Source organism: Chelon labrosus (genome assembly GCF_963514085.1).
Source record: "Chelon labrosus genome assembly, chromosome: 2".
NCBI lineage: Eukaryota > Metazoa > Chordata > Actinopteri > Mugiliformes > Mugilidae > Chelon > Chelon labrosus.
In genome coordinates this window covers 17,193,061-17,214,236 of record NC_140338.1, presented here as the reverse complement: position 1 = coordinate 17,214,236, position 21,176 = coordinate 17,193,061, and the positions used below count along the sequence as shown (strand labels likewise).

Sequence of the window (21,176 nt, the reverse complement as noted above, 5' to 3'; positions counted from 1 at the left end):
CCAGATCAATCGATCGTGGCGGCTAGCAAGCTAACGTATGTTTATTAACGTATGGTTAACGCTCATTACAGAACTTCCGGGTCACATAAACGTGACCAATTAAATATTAAAATCAAATTCAGTTCTGTGGCCCGTTTTTCCATTTCGTATTTTTGAACTGAGCCTAAAATTGATATATTCAGGCGTTTTTAAAATTTAATTCAAAATCATTAAAAATGAAAACAAAATAAAAAACAAAACAATATTTCTGTATGTGTCTGCATCTCTGGTTAATACATAACAAAATACATCTGCACCACATTATGGCTGCTGGTTATGATTTAAAAATGAGTGAAGCTCTGATTTATTATTCTTTTTTTGTATAGATTAATATTATGTATATTATATTATGTGACAACTGAAGTGAAGGTGGAGAGAAGCGGGGTAGTTCAATTTATAAGAAAACTTACTTTTCTCGAGCACCTGATAGCAGCTGATAATAGAGGTAATAGTTATAACTGCAATGTCAAATCAATGATATTAAGGATGCTGATTTATTTGCAGGTGTTTTATTTCTGACAATTCCAGCTTGAGATACTGTAAACACGAAATTAAACAGTATTCATTCTGTGAAGAGACGAAAATCCTTTTAGTCGTCAAATCTGCCAAATTAGTATTAAAATGTTTGCATCACGTTAGTATTGAACAGGAACACATGAAACATTCAGACAACACTCAGAGTCTCATTGTGGATTTAGTAAAATTTAATTTATCTACATTTTCCTCCATACAGACATACAGATAGATTCTTTATTCATTTCAATGTGGCTCTTAAATCGTTAAGTTACACAATATACAGAAGCTGGAAGCCAGGACTGGACAAAAAGTTGCAAAAATATTCATCTTTACATCTTTTCTGTCAGTGTTTTGCAGCATATAGTAGAGCAGTCAGGTTGAGTCGTCAAAGTGAAACAGAACAACTCTCAGTGTTAAATACTGCAAAGCTGAACTCAAACTGACTGAGGTTTAAAACTCAGGGTGAAGCACAGTGACATGTTGCAGGTGATCCTAATGCTGCAGGTGCATTGTACTGGTGAGAGCAGAAATGCAGGATGGGGGGGAAAAAAAGAGAACCTGAAGAGCCCGCCAGCGTGTTGACAATGTAATGAGGATCAGAACAAATGGCTTCACGGCTGCATTTTTTGCTACATTTGAGATCCTCCTCTCAACATTTTCCAGATGACTTGAGTGTTAAAATTAACCTAGCATTTTTTTTTTTTTTTTTGTGATTAGAAACTCTATGACAAGACATTACAATGAATACAAGACTGGTAAAATCCATCACAAACTGATGGTAAACATAGCAGAGATGAATGCACTGACGAGTTCAAAGTTCTGATCTGATGTGCTGGAGGTAAAGAGAAATGAAGACAGCATGGCAGCTGGGAAGAGAAACTGCTTCCACATACAGTATCAGTCCTATTCTTCAATTTCTTGTGTGTGTGTGTGGAGGGGGGGTGTTTCTGCAGTCTTTCTGTCTGTTGGCAGACACATTGCTCTCATTTCTTCTTTTAGTGTTTTTCTCTAGTCCTCATCTTCATCCTCCTCCTCATCGTCGTCGTCCCTGGCGTCAAGGTCGTCTTCATCTTCCACCTGTAGGGAGAGTGTCACAGTCTAACTAAAGCAAACAGACAAAACAAAGCTGAGTGGTCTCACACAAACCATGTCTTTATAGGATCTATGATAAGTCTCACCACATCTGGACCTACTACATCGAATGACGTGTCACTTTCACCATAGTAGTGGAAGGGGAGGAGGACGCCGCATGAAATATGCAGACTCAGTTGCAGACTTTTTACTTTCAGCTCCACCCAGTCACTGATAATGCTGGGAACTAATTTATTTGTTCTATTATTAAATCTTTAACACAAATCAACCCAAAGTAGAACAACTCCTTTGTAGATGATTAAATCTTCTGCTCCTATTTTTTTGGATAAGAGATGTTTCACTCTCGATAACAATCACAATCAATATTAGAAGAGTGTTTCTACCGTCTCTCCCAGGGCTTTGAGTTTGTGTTTGAGGCTGTGGATCTTCTGGTCCTGGTCTGCCAGCAGCATCAGCAGGTCGTCCTGCTCCTTCTTTGACTCTTGGACCTCTGTTTGCAGCTTGGTCTTCTCCGCCTGCAGGATGGCCACCGTGCTGGTGGCTGAGGCCAGCTGCTGCTCCAGCTCCGCATGGCTCTGCGATAACTTCTTTGCCTCCTCCTGAGCCGCAGACGAGGAAGGAAGGAAGGGAGAGGTGAGAGGAAGGAGACAACTGAGTGGCATAGATAATAGATTCCTAAATAAGAATGATGATGAAACTGGTCAATAAAAGCTACAGGTAAATGGAGGTGAAGTGATTTTCTTACACACCTTCAGTCTCTCTGTCTCAGATGACTGTGCTGTAAGTCTGCTCTCCAGCTCTGCCAGTTTAGTGGCGTCTGATGAGTTGTCACTGCTGAGGGCTGTATCTGAGGACTGAGACAAACCACAGAGAAGTTTAATTAATCAAACTGCTAAAGCATATTTATGCCAAACTGGTGTAAGGTTGTCGCGATTCTTACCCCAGCTTCAGCTCTTCTGAGAAGATCTTGTCTCTCTGTCTTCAGCTGGGTGATTTCTGCTGCCTGGGACTGGACCTGACTCCTTAAAGCCTCCAGCTCCTGCAACAAAGCGCACATTTAGCAACACTAAATAAAAACAGACTTAATACAAAAACTGAAAAAAATCTGAAAATGATGAATCTGATGAAGGTGATGAATCTCACCTGGAGTAGTTCTGTGTTGTCTGATCCTCCTGCTGGACTCTCCGCTGACTTCTAGAGTTACACACAATAAAAACAAAATACATAAATATAACAGATAAGATTGAGTTACGCACAAACTAACAAAAGCTGTTCTACCAAGACATCTTAACAACTTTCCATCTACTAACCAGGGTGTTGATAAGTGTGTCTTTGTCACTGAGTTGTGTCTGAAGAAGCGTGTGTTGCTTGCGGAGCTCCTCCACCTCCTCTCTGAGCTGGGACAGCTCTTCTGTTTGCAGCCCGTTCACCTGAGAGCTGTCTCCCTGACTGTTGGACTGACTCTGGTTGTCCTTACCTGAAGTCACAAGCACAAACACATACACTCAGTTAAGATGTCTCATTTACAGCAACAGGAACAGGAAGTAGTTATTTTAGGTTGAATGCTGCATTGTTATCTTTTGCACTGTAGTGAAAATAATCATGTGAAGAGTTCAGAGGAATTCTTTGGGTTTGTATCTTTACCTCTTATAATTCTCACCCGTTCACCTGGGAACTTAATACAAAGTACAAATTGCAGCCTTGTCAAAGGGAATTTCACAATGTTTCACATTTTGAGAAGAGCCAACATTAGATTTATTTAGAAGTAGAAGATGAGACGATTGATGCCACTCTCATGTCTGTACATACACAGTAGCCTGAGATGGGACACTGTTAGCTTAGCTTAGCAAAAAGACTCGAAGAAGGGGGAAGCAGCTAGTCTGGCTTTGACTAAACTTATCTTCACTTCAGAAATTAACAGTTTGTATCTCTGCTGTATGAGAAATGTCAATACAAGAACTTGTTTTTAAGTCTTTCTTAACTAACACTTTACCCATCCTTAAGTATTTCTGTATCAGTGTCACGAGTTATAGTGATGGCTGCTAAATGGGGTCAGGATGTTTTCCTTGCCAATATCACTGTGACAACAAGACTGAATGAAATCTCAACAATGTCCTGTTGTTGAGATTGTAAAAGAAAAAAAACTATAAACTCTGTCTGACTGTCCTTGTGGTTATCTTGTGCATTCTGCTGTGAAACTGTATCTGAGGACATCAGTCGCTGTGTATCACTACTGCTCTATATCTCAGCAATGAAGCAGTGAAATGTCCTCGTAGACGAGCTGCGGTGATAAACATGTTGATCAAAGCGTTTATCTTCAAAACTGTATTCTTCAATGACCTAATTCTTTCCCCAGTGTATCTAGAGGACACAAGACATGTCAGCAGATGGCTGGAGGAACCCACCTAATTTTAGTTTGAGGATGTTGTACTGGTCTTTGTGCTGCTGGATCTGGGACAGCTGCTGGGTGACTGTGGTCTGCATCTGTTCGTTCTGAGAGGTCATCGACGCTACCTGCTCCTTCAGCTCTTGGATTTGAGCATCCTGAAGTTCACACAATGGAAAAATAAAGTTGTCAACAGGTCAGTACATCAAATACAAACTGGAATGTAAAGTGAATGAGTCTGCTGAGTGGTTTACCTGTTCTCTAATCAGCTCTTTGTACTGAGTTACAATGTTGTCGTGTTGCTCTAATGTCTTCTTCACCTCCTCTTCCTTCTTGTCCTCCTCACTGGACTTGTGCACTGCTTTGGTTATCACGCCTGTGTGTAGCAGAGAGAGTAACATCATTCTTTAAATCCACTAACTTTCTGCCTTAGTCCTGGTGACCTGCTTCTGTTAGGATGATGTAAACCAGACAACTGAATATCCAGACTAGACTGAGACAAACCTTCCAGCTCTTTGACCAGTTTGGTAAACTCGTGATCGAACAGCATCTGCTCCGGAGACGGGAATACGGGCTGCGGCTTCTGGGCTGCCCGTGAATACAGTTCATGTTTGGTGATGAAGCCGAGCTTTTCTACAAAGTTTTCCTTTCCGATGCGCTTCTCGATGAGCTGCTTTAGCTTCTCCCTGAAGAGGACAGAGAAGAGGTTATGATTCAGCTGTAGCCTTATTTGTGAAACACCAACAAGAGAGCATCTGCATTTTCTCTCAAGTATCTAAAGCATGGTTACCGCAAGTAAAGGTAATAACAGGAAAGATCACCAATTGTGTCTGCAATTCATACATTCGCATTACAACAAATTGCTCAAGAAACAATTGTAAATCTAAATAAAAACATAAATAAATCTAATCCTGCTGTGTACATACTGTATAACCTTCTGGTTTGCCAAACATTTAGAGTAAATATAGTTCAGAACAAACAGCACACATGTGGAAGAGACTCATTGACACTCACTTGGTGTAGTTTTCCAGTGAGTTGTCGTTATAAAGGATACAGATGCCCAGAAGCAGCGCACACAGGCCCTGCACCAGCCTTTCATCCTCCCCCAGGTTCTCTGAGATCTGAGCGGTCAGCTACAGGAGTCACAGAGTCAAGGATTCATTCAGCACCAGTCACTTTAAAGGCAAACAGAACCAAACCGACATCAAAGAACTACCGGCAACGGAGAGCGACCGTCCCCTCACGTCGTGGTGTGTCTGGGACAGAATTAGCTGGCACACAAAAACTGCACCTGCGTGAATGGAAATAACTCTTCACACAAGCAGGTGCATGTATTCTGTATTTGTCAAAAGTTCAAACAGGAAGTGCTGCTATTAGCTGGGAGGTTATGAAGCTAAGATGAGCTACGAACCGTAGTACAGAGCTGGCCTCTCTTGAATCAGATAGATAGATAGATAGATAGATAGATAGATAGATAGATAGATAGATACTTTATTAATCCCGAGGGAAATTCATGTAAGTTAGATGGTCTATAGTTCATTCATTCTAGGTCACCCATTATAACGTCTGACTGAAGTTATGTATCCACACTCACTGATAATCCATGTGAAGATTAAACTGAATTCATAATGGATAAAATATCAGGTCCATTAGAAGAAACAAAGTGAAACATAGACAATGATTTAAGAAACAGTTTGTTAGCTGTGATGATTGTAATGATACTGACAGGCTGCTTGCTTTAAGGATACAAAGGGAACATTTTCTTGATTGTGTAGAAAGTGCGTGACAGCAATCGGACAGTTGCTGATCCATGTACACAGCAACATGAGGAGGCCCACCCGGGTCTGCACTTTACTGCCCTGTAGAGCACAACAACAAGACGTATGTCAACATGTGGTACGCTACAATGACAGAAGAAACACTAACAAGGTGCTACAGCTTTAGCTGGATAATGTTTCAGAGAAGGCTTTTGAAAAAGATGATTATAGAGTGAACAAAGAACACAATATAACCGGCATTTGCTGAGTGTAACAGAGACTAATTAAAAGAAATACAACAAAATTAGTTCTCGAATGGGGAAAGTAAATTAAAAAAGGCAACATAAATATAATATCTAAATTATGCTCAGACATGGACATATTCCTAACAGTAAAGCTAATGTTTCCATATCTGGACAAATAGTTTGTTATGAAATAATGTTTTTTTTTTAATTTTCCAATCAACATCATCACATCAACCATTAGTAAAGTTTTAATACGTTAATGATGACACGGTCAAAACAAAAACATTCAGATATTTGAGCAAGGTTAGAGTGACTAGAGCATGCAATCATGTGGTAAGCTATCAATCATCTGCAACACATATCTTTACATTCAGGTATCATATATGCCACATATTGTCCTGTTATTGAGTGATTGATAATTTGTAAATCAATCGAAGGATTATGACTTCGCAACTGAAACTTTGTTCTACTTCCAGCTGTAAGCACATGCAAAGCAGAACCCACTTAATGTGCATTTTTTAAGGAAATGACATGAGGAAGCATCAAATATGTAAAAAAACAAAACAAAAACAAAAACAAAAAAAAGGCAACATCTGATTCCATGAAAACATGAGAAACATGAAACATCCACAACTGAGCTTAACGTGGATTATTTTTCCTCCTCCAGTGGACACATTTATAGGAAACGTGAGCCAATAAGTAGTTCATTTATATCAATCAGCTGCAGGAAAGAATGATTTTCATGGATGATGTAGGGTGATAAAAATCAACACAGAGTAAAACATAGAGCAGAGATAAGCAAAAGCTGTGAAATCAAATCTCGTATAACTGCTCATCAGCTGGTGCATTAATGCTTAATGCACAACATGCTTTAAGGAGAGGAGACGCCCATTTCCTGTAGTGGATCATGGATGCCAGAAACCGAGTAAGAATGAAGATCATGGCCATGAAGGTGTGGGTAAAAAATTAATCAGCATTCCGTACTACAAAAACTTACGAAATCACCTTTTCAGCTTTTGTCTCCAAATGTGACGTAATGCAAAAATGAGGAGGAAAACAAAAAAAGAAAGGGAAATGACCACAGGTATAAACTGAGCAAACACTGGCCTGGCCTCAACAGAGAAACCATGTGTGTGTGTGTCTGTGTGGGAGTACAGTTCTGTGCTTTGGTGGAAATAAACATGTTATTAAGATAAAACATTATAGTCTCAACATTAAACCATCTAATTCTTATCAGCCTGGGGATTCGTCAAGTCAGAGGGGTTGTGTCTGACATGAATGTGGCGTCTTGGTTAAACTGGTCTACATGTAGCTGTACCTCTACAGACAGGGGAACAAAGCGACCTGTTAAGAACCCTGAACAACCTTCAGCTATCTTTCAGATCCTCAAGGTGATCCCAGACACTCAATGACAGCAACCTATTAACATTACTCTGTATCTGTCATTGCCCAGCACCCATGTAACCACATAGGTGAGGGTCGGATTGATCAAGAGATTCCCCTGCGAGCTAATTTGTCGCTCCAGCTCACTCAAACTTCTGAACAGGATCCTGAGCAGACCCTAAAATGGGGAAGCAACTTGCATCCACCCTGAATTGGGTGTTTTCAAGCAGGGCACCATGGCCTCAGACTTAAAGGTGTCAGCTTTCAGGTGACACTCCGGTATCTGGATTCTCACCAGACCACAGTATTGCAAGAAAATCCATCTTGGCGGTCATCAGGCAATTTGTTTGTTGTTAATTCAAAGAAGTGCAGACCAATCAGCGGCCTTTTTATGCAGAAATCTTTATTACGCAGCTGGCAAGTATCGTCTACTGAATTAGCTACACAGCTAGCTACACCGACTTTTAAAGCTCCTCAGACACCAGATGGTAGTGTTTCCTGTTTGGGCCTCTCTTAAGTTATATGCATTGTTTATCTAATTGGTTGCGGGTAACCCCACGGTTCATCCAAATCACATGCCAAGTATTTTTTGAAAGTTGCCCATTCTGGATGATTACATCCAGCTGTCCATGGAAGCAATTTGTGTTTCACTGTGCACTTCCCAGCTGTCGTTTGAGCATCCACAGACACACACTGTGTCTCATACCATAGCAAAAAAATGGGAGTACTGTCCCGTCAAGATGTTCAAAGACGAGTAAAACTGAGCTTAACCAGTACTATGTGGTACCACTCTAGAGGCAGTGACTTCATAAGTCGTACTAACTACATGCAGTCAACCAACAGCAGCTACAGTAAAGGCTTTCCACACTAGAAAGTGACATTTCACTGTGTGTTTTTATAGCAAGGGGAAAGTTTGCCGAGAACTCTCCACTGCTCCAACAGCCTGTGGAAGATGTAGACGTATGTGGTCACATATCAGACATTTGCCCACTGACAGTGAGGTGTTTAACTAGCAGGGTTTGCTCCCTGAAGAAGAGGTTGCAGTGGACTGTCAAAGCTTCCCAAAAGTACCAACGGGAAAAAACAGGAACGTGAGCACTTATACAAGAAGTCCGAAGAAATCTGGGACTATTGGTCAATCCTGGACTCTGGAATTAACCAAACCTAATAACAGTCAGTATAAGGCATGTAATCTTCTACTAGTTATACTGCGGATCGGAAACACGTGTAGATAACTGAACAAGACAAACAATGGTGAAAGTCCCTCACTTGGACAGGAAAAGGCCCAAAAGGTGCTGCGGTGCACACTTTATGAACAGACAGATAAGAGCTGACAGCACAGCAGACATCTAAGTTCAAAGCTCAGAGCAGGTGTTAGGATGATATCAGCACAGATAAATTGACTATGAACACTGTTGCTGTGTCCCTTTTCTCTGAACCTCTCTCGGGTGTCCACTTGCGTACTTCCTCACACTCGACTAGTGAACACGACGAGAGAAGGCAGAGCTTCCAGATCTGTGAGGAGGGGTGCACCTGCGTGTCACCCTAATGAGCAAGAACTGGGCCATAGCCTTAAGTTAAGGACAAGGAAGGGGTAGTAAAGAGTTAAAGGGAAGCAAGACCCTCCAACATGTGGGCCACTGAGACCCCTACTACAGATGCCAAGCCAAAATAACCAAGACAGGTGCCACCCACACACACACACACAGTACGCACACACTTTACTCACCCGCCGGACGATCTTATCACCCTGCAAAACCACAATAATATGACACTGTTCTCTTCAATGTGGTTCACAATTTAGTATTTGCCTTTCTCCACGTGTATAAAGAACTTGTCCTGTTTTATACCAACCTATGCCATTCAGACAGACCGTTAGCATGTCCATCAACTGTTAGTGTCCTACCTGGGACAGGATGTTGGTGCACTGTTGCAGCAGAGAGACAGGAGGCTTGCCCAGGCTGGTGGCAAGTTGAACCCTGAGCAGCTGCTCCTTCTGGGTGAGATTGTCCTGCAGGGCGTGAGCCAAGGCCACAGCAGCACACCAGTTGGAAAGAGAGTCAGCGGAGAAGAGGCCTCCGCACAGTAACTGTCCAGCCGAGATAGAATTGGCTGGAGAAATAAAAGTGAGTGATTAAAAAGAAAGGATTCAAACCGTGCGGGCTATTAAAAATACAGATGTGTTGGAAATGGTGACTGTAACTGACCATCAATGGTGGAGGGCAACAGTGTAGCAACTATCTCCCCTTGGCCTTTCTGGTTTTTGTAGAGGAAACACTGGAAACAGTAGAGGACAGCACAGCGAAGCACAAATGGTTGTCTCTCATTCACCATGGACATGAGCAGCACTACGATGGCTGGCCTGTGGGAACATGAAGAAGAGAGGTCACAGATCAGTACAGTATGTAGAGATGGATATGGTAGACCTTGTTCCACTAGCTGTGTCTTACCTTGGTGGGTTTGAAGGGGCATTGACAGAAGCAAAGTAGTCTTGGTTGACTTGTGAGCCCCTAATAACCTCTGAAACAGTGTTGATGGTCTGAAATGGATGAGATGATTAGACCTCTTTAACATCTACTCTTCACAAGCCTGCTTCTGGGTAAGCTTCAATTCTCTTGGTGTTCATTTATAAATTCAAAATATTAATGCGATTACCTCTGTGAGGATGTCGGCAGGCACACCAGTGGCCATGAGGATGGTACATAGCTGCTGCAGCAGGCCACACTGGTACATGGACTTCTGACAGCTGGATGTAGCTCCAGGAGAGTTCACTGGAGACACCATCACTCGCACCAGCTGCATATTAAAACTTTGCTTTAAAAAACAATATTCCCCTGGTTGGTTTTTAGACATTAGACATGGCTGTGGTGTGTTACCTGTAGCATAAGGTGGAGGTTGGTGACCTTCTGCGCCGACCAGCCAGAGTTATCATCCCCAACCTCGAACCAGGGCTTCATTCTCTGGATGTAGGAGCCCTCCTTGAAGAAGTTCTGGTTGGAGCTGTTGTTCTTGAGCAGGTTGAGTAGCAGCAGTAAACAGTCCTCCACCACAATACCTGAACAGAGAAAAGACAGTGTATATCAGGAGGAATTACAAGACGACAGTCCTGGACCAAAAATAAGGAGCTTCTGCATCTCAAACTCTTTTACCTCCATCACTGCTGCCCTCTTCTGTGATGATATCTAGTAGACGCTCAAATGCATTCTCAAATGCCACAATTTTCTGAATTGCTGCGTTGCTTTTAGTCAGCTGTTGAAGCAACAGCAAGCCCTGTTGGTTGCAGAAAACAGGATGTCATGCACTCATACTTAATTTCAGGGTCTCTAAAGCGGAATTTGATATTAAATGGAGAAAAAATTTGCTTACGTCATTGCGAATTACTTCTCTAGAGTCTGCCAATAGGTCCATTAATCTGGAAACACCTGTGAAACAAAAATGGTTTCTTCTTAAAATAGATTTCAAAATGACCGACAGTCTCATAAGAAGCTCATGAAAAAATATGTAGAGCTGACGCAGAAGTGTTAAGTGTGCTTAGTGTAATTTTAAGTTTAAATAAAAAGCTGAAGTGACAAAACAAGTCTGATGTGATGTGGTGAGGAGAAACTCACCCATGGGGCTGACCAGAATGATTCCCTGGACCTGGACGCCCTGGTTCTTCAGGAGAGCGGTCAACAACTTCACACCAGGCCAACGCACATGGAAGTCAAACTCCTAAAAAAAAAAAAACATCAGGCAGATGTTTAGCCAAATAGATGATATATAAAAGAGATGTTCTGCCACTGGACAAGAAACTATTCAGTACCTCCAACAGAGTGAGAAGCAGGGTTATATGCTCAGGATCCTGGATGAATGTGTCTGTAAACTGCGCACCCAGGTCATCTGCCTGTTTCTGGGCGTTCTCGTCTGTGAAAGGACATTAAAAAGTTGAAATAAGTCACTTTTTTTTTAAATAAATGCTACATTAGGAGTCAGGGGTCTACAGGGTAGGGAGACCAGCTGGTTTGTTCATATCCATAACCCTGAGTTACACAGTGAGGATGATCAGACGTGAAAATTCTCAAAATACTCTGAAACAAACAACACAGTTCAAATTAGGTGAACGTCAATTAATGTGAACATGCTCAGTGGGATATGTTTGAACAAACCTTCTGGGAAAAAAAAAAACACACAGATGATTGGACAGCTGGACAGACGAGTGAGCTCAGTAGGGTTACTGCAAAATTAATTGTACTCAATACATATAAAACGTTTAATGTGGGATGAGCTGGGAGTTTTAGTGTTACGAGAAAGAACAGAAAGAATTAGCTAGAAATGTACTCCCAAATGGTCCATTACCCTAAATTACAGAAAGGCATTTGTTTTTTTCTCATTTGCCTTAAGTGGTTTCAGCTCATCGTTTTGGTTTTTCTGGACTCGCTCCTCTACACAACACTGTCTCCAGCCACAGTCAGCTATTTTCAGTGATAAAACACTCTAGTAAATCCCACTCTACGCTAACTCCCCTGCTCCCAACAGCAGGCCGAGTTAGAAACTGTCCAGATGAACAATGTGCAGCAGCTAAAGGAAAACATATTTCTTTGAGAGGGTGAAAACCAAAACAGTTCCAAAAGAATAGTATGTATAGTGTGTTTATAAGTGCAATGTGGACAAAACAAGTCCAAAATTCCTGCTATTTTTTTTTACTTTAATGGCTATAACAATAAAGACAATAAATGTAACTCTGGTGGTGGTCAAACCTAGCCTGACGTAGCCATACTCAATTCTAGTCAGAATGTGAGTCTGATACTGCTCCATTGGGCTGTGATTATGGGGCGTGTTTCAACCGAACCAGGAAAAAAAATGCCTCTGCACTCAATTGGATAGACCTATAACCAATCAGAGCAACGGAGTGTGTGACGTATGTTAATTGTGTCCCATCTTCTTAGCGACCATCAGAGCCAGCTGATAAATTAAACTTTTGCCGAATCCCGTAGGAAGGACGGCAAAAACATCTTTCCGATTAACAAATTCCTTGATCGCATTTATCTGTTCCTCTTTTAAAATGAATGCGCTGTCGATATCTTCTAGAACAGACTCGATGGCAGAATCTACACATCTCAGTTCTCCAGCGGCAGCCATCTTTGTTGACGTGGTTACGTTACTGTTGATCATCTGTCCATCATCGTATAAAGCCCGCCCTGAGAATCTGATTGGTACGAACAGCTCCTGTTCGAGCATAATTGCGCCTCAACGGAGCAATGCCAGACCGAACTTCCAGACCTCAAATGTTGTGGGCGGGACTAAGTTCGGCTGGCACCCAGGCTAGGTCAAACCACCCAAAACGTTTCTAAATGAAACAAGCAGAAGATAAAAACATTGCTAGTATAGGAACAGAGCTAGCCCTTCTTCTTATTCCCGAAACGAATATACCATCAACAACACCACCACCACTACTACGACTACTACGTCTGGGTCCACCCAACGCTCCAAGCACAAGTAGAATTTGGTAATTCTACAGGATGGGGTTTCTTTGCAGTAAAGAACTGTGTCAGCCACTCTCACTGGCCGTCACCTCTCTATTACATCGCCTCAAAGCTGAGATTAGACACATTTGGTTTCAGCTCACTTCGCCCATCATCGCTACAACATTAACATTACATGACCTCTTGTAGCCACATCACTGCTAGTCTCTTCCTGTGTGTACGGCCCATTTACTTATAAGAATACATGGAGGTCTTTTTGATTTGGGTGAACTGAAACGTAAAACATGGACAAAACTCAGTAAGTAAAACGCAATAATTTCAGAAAGACAAGTATTAAGGAAGTACTGACATGTGAGGGAAACAAAGGATCAAAGAGGGACGAGAGGTAGAGGGTGGGGTATGTCATGGTATTAGTGAAGCATCTATGTTATCACGCAAACACCACCCTATTTATAGCCAACTGATTTTAGTGTAGTTAGTTATCTAGTAGTACTGTAGCTACTGCACATCTGGCTTGGCTTGAGTACTGACCAGGTGTGGACATATTCTTATGCTTCCCTGAGGCAGGGAGAGGGGTTACTGCTTCTGCGAGGGCAGGGAGGGGGGAGAGGAAGTTCAAAGCTCATTCATTCAACCAATCTGAAGAGTTTCAGAATCAGCTGAGTGATCATTGTAAAAACATGCCATGACAATAACCAAAATACCAAAACACAGCCATTTATCCCTTTTTTTTTTTAACTTTGTGCGCTGCAGAAGGGGTGAAAAGAAAAACTGTGAATGTGCTCCTTTTCCACATCCCAACCAATAAGAATGGTCTACACGTGTTACTGGTGGTTAGAGGGCTTGGCATCATGCACAGTCAAAGAGTTTTACCTTCTGATTCATCTGTAGGGTTAAAACATGAAAGAGAAGAGAGAGACGAGTCTTTATATAAAGCACCACTCATTGTCAGTGTATAGAAGAAGGGTATGCAAATCAGCTGCAGCCCCAACTGCTTTTACACTTTTTATAGTAGCCACACAATTAGATGTAACCATCTCCACAATGATTAAACGTGATTAAATTCAATAAATATTATTAAGATAAATTCTATTATTTTTAATAATTACTAAAAGGTGTAATACCTGGTTCTTCCTCCTCGTCGTTGCAGATGATGTTGTAGAGTGTGTCCAAAGCGTAGCCAAGGATTTCAGAGTCAGACCTGGTGCATTTGGAGAGGGAATCATAATAATTTAACAATTATTCCAAATTATTCAAATATGCCATCAACTTCATAATTTTCATTTACATATTATCTCTATTAATAAGGTCAAAAGGGTAGAAAAAGGCCGTGACATTAGCTCCTCCATACATTTTGCACACATTACTGTGTTGTGGGTTCATTGAATAAAACTTCTGCACTCAATTATCCAAAAGGACAAAGTGAAAACATGTTTTTAGATGCATTCTTAGACAACCTAAAACGATACCTCTCATTTATTAATATTAGCATCAAAATACCTGTCAGTCTGCAGTATGTTAATCAAGTGGTCCATTGCCTGTGTCCCGACCTCCATGCGATATTTCTACAAAAGATAACAACAACGATTGGTTACATCCTGCAGTCAAAACATACAATAAATTAATTTAAATCAATCATTCAAAGGAAAAGAAACGGCAGATTATGAACTTTGCTTATGACAAACAGGAAGTCTACACATCTGTCTTTGCACAGACTCCCCTGTGTACGACCCTGCGCCTCCTAAACCCGTTATTCAAACCTGATCAACTCATTACTCATGGTTGAGGAGGCAGCTGTCCATGAACAGAAGTGAGAGGTGACCCGCTAAGACTTGTCAGTAACCAGTTCAGGAGAATTTGACAAACAAGACCTTTATCTGTAGCTGATAAAGTTGCTCTTATCACAGTGAGATAAGGCAGAAAACACTCACAGTAAAACAGTTGCTGTTCCTACATTTAATACTTACTGAAAGCATCACTGCATTACTATTTCAACAGATACCAAACCAGAAAACACATCACATATACACTTAACGGGTATCTCCACAATAGTCTTAACAACAAAAAGAATGAATGTCTGCTTATCTGTCAATAACAAAAACATCATGCTAACATTTTCATCATTAATGACCCGGGCAATAAATTCTCCAACCCATCCATTATTAATCATTATGTTGTTTTTTTCCCCAAAAACAAAACCACTGGCTGCACATATAACTGTGCCCACGGCATCATTAGTACTCCTAATGTAGCTAGAGCTAATGCGGACTAATAGCTCTGCAATAATAAAGCAAACAGCTTTAAAATGATTCCAGTGTTCAGTTTTCATTCAAAATGCTTTTTTATTCTGAGATGTTTCCGAAAAAAACCCAAAACGATTCTGCAGACAAACAAATTCCAAAAAATCCATAATATTTAATCACTTCAAGAAAACTTTAACATAATAACCTTCAAGACACATCATCATTTACTATAGGTAAACCTGTTCAACCAGAAACTGTGTCTATATGTTCTGCACCTGTTTTTACCTTAGAGAGGGACTTGAGAGCCCGGACTGCATCTCTGCGGTCTTCTAGGAGAGTCGACGAGGCGACCCGGTCACACAGCTTCTGAATCTGTTAATCAACATTAACGTCAGTCATTATTTGTTTGTCTTGCATCATTTCCAACACATACGTGGCCGTGAGTTTGCTAGTTTTGATTTCTATATTTATGTCTTTGTAGAAGGCAACTTCAGAAAAGGGGAAGCTACAGTTTTTGGACGTGCAAATACAAGAAGATATACATACAGACTTAGAGACCCACACAAGGGGTGCTGGTTGGGTGATATGTTTAAGATTAAAGGCGCTTTTATAGTACTAAAGCAGGAAGTGAAGCAGGAAGTAGAAACAAAAATTAATCCAACTGGCAAAAAAGACACAGCGCCGTCTAGCGTAAGGTGACGTTGTTACAGAGCGAGCCAGACTGACGAGCACTCAAGTATAAATGGGCCACAATGGCGTAGGCTCCCTGTGTAGGTCCTGGTGTTTAGGTCCCGCAGTACAGTACTATAAAAATGCCTTTTACTTTTCTGGGGAGGTGCACGTCAGCTATGGCAATAGGCCTCTGCATAGGTGCCTGTGTAAACATCGCAGCCTCTGCGTCAACTTTACACAGAAGCATAAACTGCGGGTAAGAGAGGAAGCAGTGACAACATATTTCTGCTACAGAAACGTACTGGTTGTACATTTTTATCCCATTATTGTCATACATGTGATCTGACTGTTTATGTTTTGAATGAATCATGTCGTCAATGTTGACTTTGATTGTGAGTGGACGTTTTTGTGGCTATCTGGGACGTGGATTGTCTGATGTACGCTTGAAACCTCGTTTACAACCAAGTTATTTGTGCTGCTTCTCTGAGGCTTAAATTTTGATGATTCTACAGATTTAGGATGTAATCATACTGTTTTATTATTATGCTTGCAACCAGTACACATATGTGACATAGCCAAACAGAAAACAGACAGAATTACTCGGCTTCTTCTCTGGAAAATGGTAAGACATTTTCACTGCAACCGAACACTTCACAGCATAATGGGGACAAGAATGAGTTCATAACACAGTGAATTAATTGTGCATGAGTGAAAATGAGCATTACGTGTTATTAAGTTACTATATAAACAGCGCTGGGGACAGCTGTGGGGAAGTGAAAAGCCAAAGCTGTTTCTAGATGAATGCTTGGTGCATTCTCCAGGAGGGACAAGCTGCTTCCCTTAGCAGACAAAACATGAATTCAACACATCAGTTTTTTGTCACTGGAGGCTGCTGCAATTCCAGCAAAGCAATGTGTCAAGAGTCTGCATGAGAGTCTCATGTACGTGTAAATATCCATTATGGCCAAGCATGGTTATATACTCTGGGATATTTTCTGGGCTATTCAAAGAAAGAACAATACTGACATTAATTTAACGTGGTTATAATTATAGTGCTTCACGTGAATATGTGTATTTATGTTGATGCTAACTACTGACAACCGACACTCCTTGTCGTCCGTGTCTCTTTCCATTCATTGAAGCAAAGACAGGATGAGACACACACACACACAGCCCCGGTGCTAACTGACAGGTTTGCTAGGTTAGCCACTTAGCCTTCTGACTAGCTCGGTGACACTAATTCAGTAAAGTCCTAATGTCTCTGGGAACTATTCAGTGTTTTTTTTTGTTAAAGAAACACATAACCATCACAGTAAAACAGGCATTTCTTGTTGGTGAGCGTGTGTTCTCGGTTTGTGCCGTAAACGGTCGTGAAACGTTAGCTAGCCCGCAGCTAGCTAGCTAGCTCTGCTGGTTTCCTACCGTCTCCGATCCGGACGGTTGCGGCCCGGCTGCCTGCCCACCTATCACTCCTCTGAAGAAGTTCATTTTTTTACAGACGTCCACTTGGTGCCGTATTCAAAGCGTCTGTCGCTTGAGGGGGGAAAAAAAAAAAAAACACTAACCCCTCTCTCTGTGGCCTGTGTAATAGCTGTGTAAAAGGTGAAGAAAAAAGGGTACACAATGATGATTTTTTTCACACTGTGTACACTAACCGACTCCGGAACACAAGTGCAAGGGTTCTGCGCATGCGCGAAAACGTGGCGATACGTGGCCGATCAGCACACGCTGGTTATTTAAAGGGAAAGAAAACTCATTGATTATAGTGTCTGATAAAGGTGAACCTTAAACAGAGAAAAAACATTAAAGTCATCACTTGCAAAAGCAGCAGCAGTGAAGGATAAATAATCTAGGCTTTTAATTAAGTAAAAGTGACTATAACAATAATAATAATAATAACTCAACAATCGGAATATGTCTGAATATAATAATATATTTGAAAAGTGCAGAAGCGTTAACAGCAAAATTAGACAGTACAGTACTCCTATATCTGAGTGGCTCATAACCTACTCAGTTGGGGAAATATTTTAAAACACAGTGATGCATGCCTAATCTTTAAGATCATCAATGGGAAGGCTCCCCCACCACTCTGCACTTTTATACAGCAGAAGTTATCTAGCAGCAGAACCACAAGGTCTGCCTTATGAGGGGACTGTGTAGGCAAGGCAAGGCAAGTTTATTTGTATAGCACAATTCGTACACGAGGCAATTCAAAGTGCTTTACAGAAGCAGAAGATATAAAAGCAGATTTAAAAGCATAGAACATAGAATATAGAAAACACAAAAGGAAATAAAAACAAATTATTTTAAATAAAATAATTACAGTAATTGGAATCATAAAAGACTGATTTAAAATCAATAAAATAATAAAATGTGTCTAAGAAAAAGCTGCAGCAAATAACAATGTTTTCAAGCCTGATTTAAATGAATGAACAGTTGGTGCGGACCTCAAGTGTGCAGGGAGTGTGTTCCACAGGTGAGGAGCAGAATAACTGAAAGCTGCTTCACCTTGTTTGGTTCTAATTTTGGGAACACACAATAGACCTGTCCCTGACGACCTAAGGGGTAGTCCCTCTTAGGTCCAGTTCCTTTGGCCAATTATGCTTTTCTGTGAGAGCCTCTACACTATGGAACCAATTGCCAGTGGGCATTAGAAACTCCACCTCACACCATACATTCACACACCATCTTAAGGACTGGCTTTTGAGCATACAAAAATGTGAACACCTCTCATAATAATTAATGTATGTCTGCCTCTATACTTTAGCTGTCCTGTAACTTATGGTATATGTATGATAGATAGATGGATAGATGGTTACTTTATTGATTCCCTAAGAGTTGTATGGCCGTATGGATATATGTTTTATGTTTTTATGTTTTAATGGAGCCAGTGCTATGGCATTATGTTTTATTGTTGTATATCAATTGCTGTGTCATTTAATATGCTCATCTAATGTGTTTTTTTTTTTAGCCACCATGTGCCTAGTATAACATCTTGCCAATGGACTACAGTTGAAAATTAGCCTGCTGGCTAACACTGGCACATTTACAGAAATGTTGATTAATGTGCACTGTCCTTAAATAAATGAAATTAAATGAAATGTCAGAGTAATGCTATTATACACTAGTACTGGAAGATCATCATACATAAACATTTAAGAAGGATTTTAATGGTGTAGGTGGCTGGTGCTGGGATATGTCCCAGATTTATTGTGCATCCGTTGGTTTGTGAAGACTTATTGTGCGATTTTGACATCAAGCAAATTTTTTAAATGACACATCTTCCCAGTGTTGGATGTTGACGTCAACAAGATTTTCTTTCTTAGTCAAAGGTCTATGTCTGTGGAAGCTGACGTCAGCTCGATGTTCGATTTTGTTGTCATCTTCATTTATTTATTTTTTTCCTAAAAAACAAACAAAACAAAACAAAAAATGATTTAATATGATTATTCCATTCTGTCTGAGCTACCTCTCTAATGAGTCAAGTCACATTGTTGGGTCATGACCAGATGGGGCCCTTCTGTGTGGAGTTTGCATGTCCTCCCTGTGTCTACGTGGGTTCTCTTTGGATTCCACAGTCCAAAGACATGCATGTTAATTGGTCACTCTAAATTGGCTGTAGATGTGAAACTGAGTGTGAATGGTTATTTGTCTCTGGTTATCCTCTAGAGCAGAGGTGTCAAACTCATTGTAGTTCGGGGGCCACATATGGCCCAATTTGATTTCAAACGGGCCGGACCAGTAAGATAACAGAATAATAACCTATAAGTAACAACAACTCCAGATTTATTCCATTTGTTTTCATGCAAAGAAGAAGAAGAAGTAAATTAAGATAATGTTTACATTTAATAAACTATCCTTCAAAAAAAAAAAAAAAATTTCTTAAGAATAATAAGTGCAATTTGGGCATGTTGCTGTCTGCTGTTTAGTCCTGGGTCTCGGTGTTGTGTTCTGTCCATTTCTCTTACTAAAACAGTGGACTGATTAGGGATAGCAGTTACTTTCCTTGAAAAACTGCAGTCTTCCATGTAATTTTCGCACTTTGCAAATTCATGCTGCGGGCAAGATTAGACCCTCTGGCGGGGCGCTGCTTTTGGCACGCTTGCTGTATGTTTGACACACCTGCTCTAGAGGATAAGTGATTATAGATAATGAATGGATTATTAAACGATCATGAATGGTTCCTCCCACTTAAGTCTTAAACATATGTGTGGAGAACGGGGCCCATGACTGGACACATGTCACACACTTTCTCTTCTTGCAGCGACTGGCAGCCACCCAGAAAAAGATCCAAATATGTACACTACACATTGTTGTATGCTTGCTCAGGAGCAAATCTTTGCATTTGCTTTCTAAAGTTCTTCTCCTCTTTGAGCTACCTGCCTGTGGTGCCCTATCATTGTTTTTTCACCAGTAGGTGAGGATCTAAGGATCTTAGTTGGATTCTTGCCCGATCACCCTTTGGTGAATCTGGCTCTGCCCAAATTCTTCAGAGGTACTTTGATCTTCTTGGAGAAAATCTTCTAAGCAGTGTCAATCCAACGGGAAGCTGAAGGAGTCCCCTTCGGCCTCGAGTATTTGATTTAACATCAAGCGAAACATCATCTGAAGAAAGATGCAATTGAAGAGATACTGTTGATGCCACTAATCCTAACCCTAGAAAAACAAGGCTGGCAGGTGTACATGACAACACATACTAACGCCATAAATAATAAATTCATGTGACATGAACCCAGAGAAGCGGCAGAAAAGCGATAGACGGATTCAACAATGAAGTCAACCTACAAAGTTTTTGCTAAAGCTGGCATGTGGCATCAAAAATATTTGTCTATATTCATGAGCTTTATATCAAATGTAAGAGTTTCATTAATTCATTCATCTTCTGTAACCGCTTCTTCCTGTGAAGGGTGCCTATCCCAGCTGTCATCGGGCGAGAGGTGGGGACACCTGAGTACCCGGAGATAACCCACGCAGACACAGGGAGAACATGCAAACTCCACACAGAAAGGCTCAGTCGGCCCATGGATTTGAACCTGGGACCTTCTCACTGTGAGGCATCAGTGTTAAAATTTAAGAGCTTTTAACACCAATATCAATAATGTCATTTAGAAGAACTCAGTTTCCAGACCTGGATCCTGGCCTGTGACAAATAACACAAAAAAATAGAAATCAAGCTATAACCAAAGCTCGTAAAGAGAACAGAAAACATTTGGGAACACTGACAGACAACCCAGTAGGAAATTTCTCATTTACTCCACAAGCTCCACTCATTTTAAATGTCTACCTGTGTTGTCTGTTTGGAGGCTCATCATCAGTATTAAACATCATTTACATAATCTAAAGGGGTCCACCTGTAAACATGACAAATGGTATGAGCAATG

General features: G+C 40.9%; 1 protein-coding gene across 5 annotated transcripts; it reads right to left on the bottom strand.

Moving 5' to 3' along the window:
- Window positions 1–521: 521 nt before the first annotated feature.
- On the bottom strand, window positions 522–17,474 carry uso1 (USO1 vesicle transport factor). Of its 5 annotated transcripts, XM_084569841.1 has the most exons (26): window positions 17,218–17,474; window positions 15,409–15,495; window positions 14,381–14,445; window positions 14,005–14,081; window positions 13,754–13,765; window positions 11,221–11,321; window positions 11,027–11,129; window positions 10,785–10,840; window positions 10,568–10,688; window positions 10,295–10,473; window positions 10,074–10,214; window positions 9,869–9,957; window positions 9,626–9,780; window positions 9,325–9,530; window positions 9,148–9,168; window positions 5,782–5,892; window positions 5,048–5,166; window positions 4,538–4,719; window positions 4,288–4,409; window positions 4,053–4,191; window positions 2,958–3,124; window positions 2,791–2,841; window positions 2,588–2,686; window positions 2,397–2,501; window positions 2,031–2,246; window positions 522–1,632 (listed from the first exon to the last, which is right to left on the bottom strand). In XM_084569841.1, the coding sequence occupies exons 1-26, from the start codon at window positions 17,281–17,283 to the stop codon at window positions 1,564–1,566; spliced, it is 2,859 nt and encodes a 952-aa protein (XP_084425967.1). In that variant the 5' UTR covers window positions 17,284–17,474; the 3' UTR covers window positions 522–1,563. The 5 variants fall into 5 exon arrangements, with proteins under 5 accessions (XP_084425967.1, XP_084425968.1, XP_084425969.1 ...); XM_084569842.1 differs by lacking the exon at window positions 13,754–13,765; XM_084569843.1 differs by lacking the exon at window positions 9,148–9,168 and having other exon boundaries at window positions 523–1,632.
- Window positions 17,475–21,176: the final 3,702 nt, after the last annotated feature.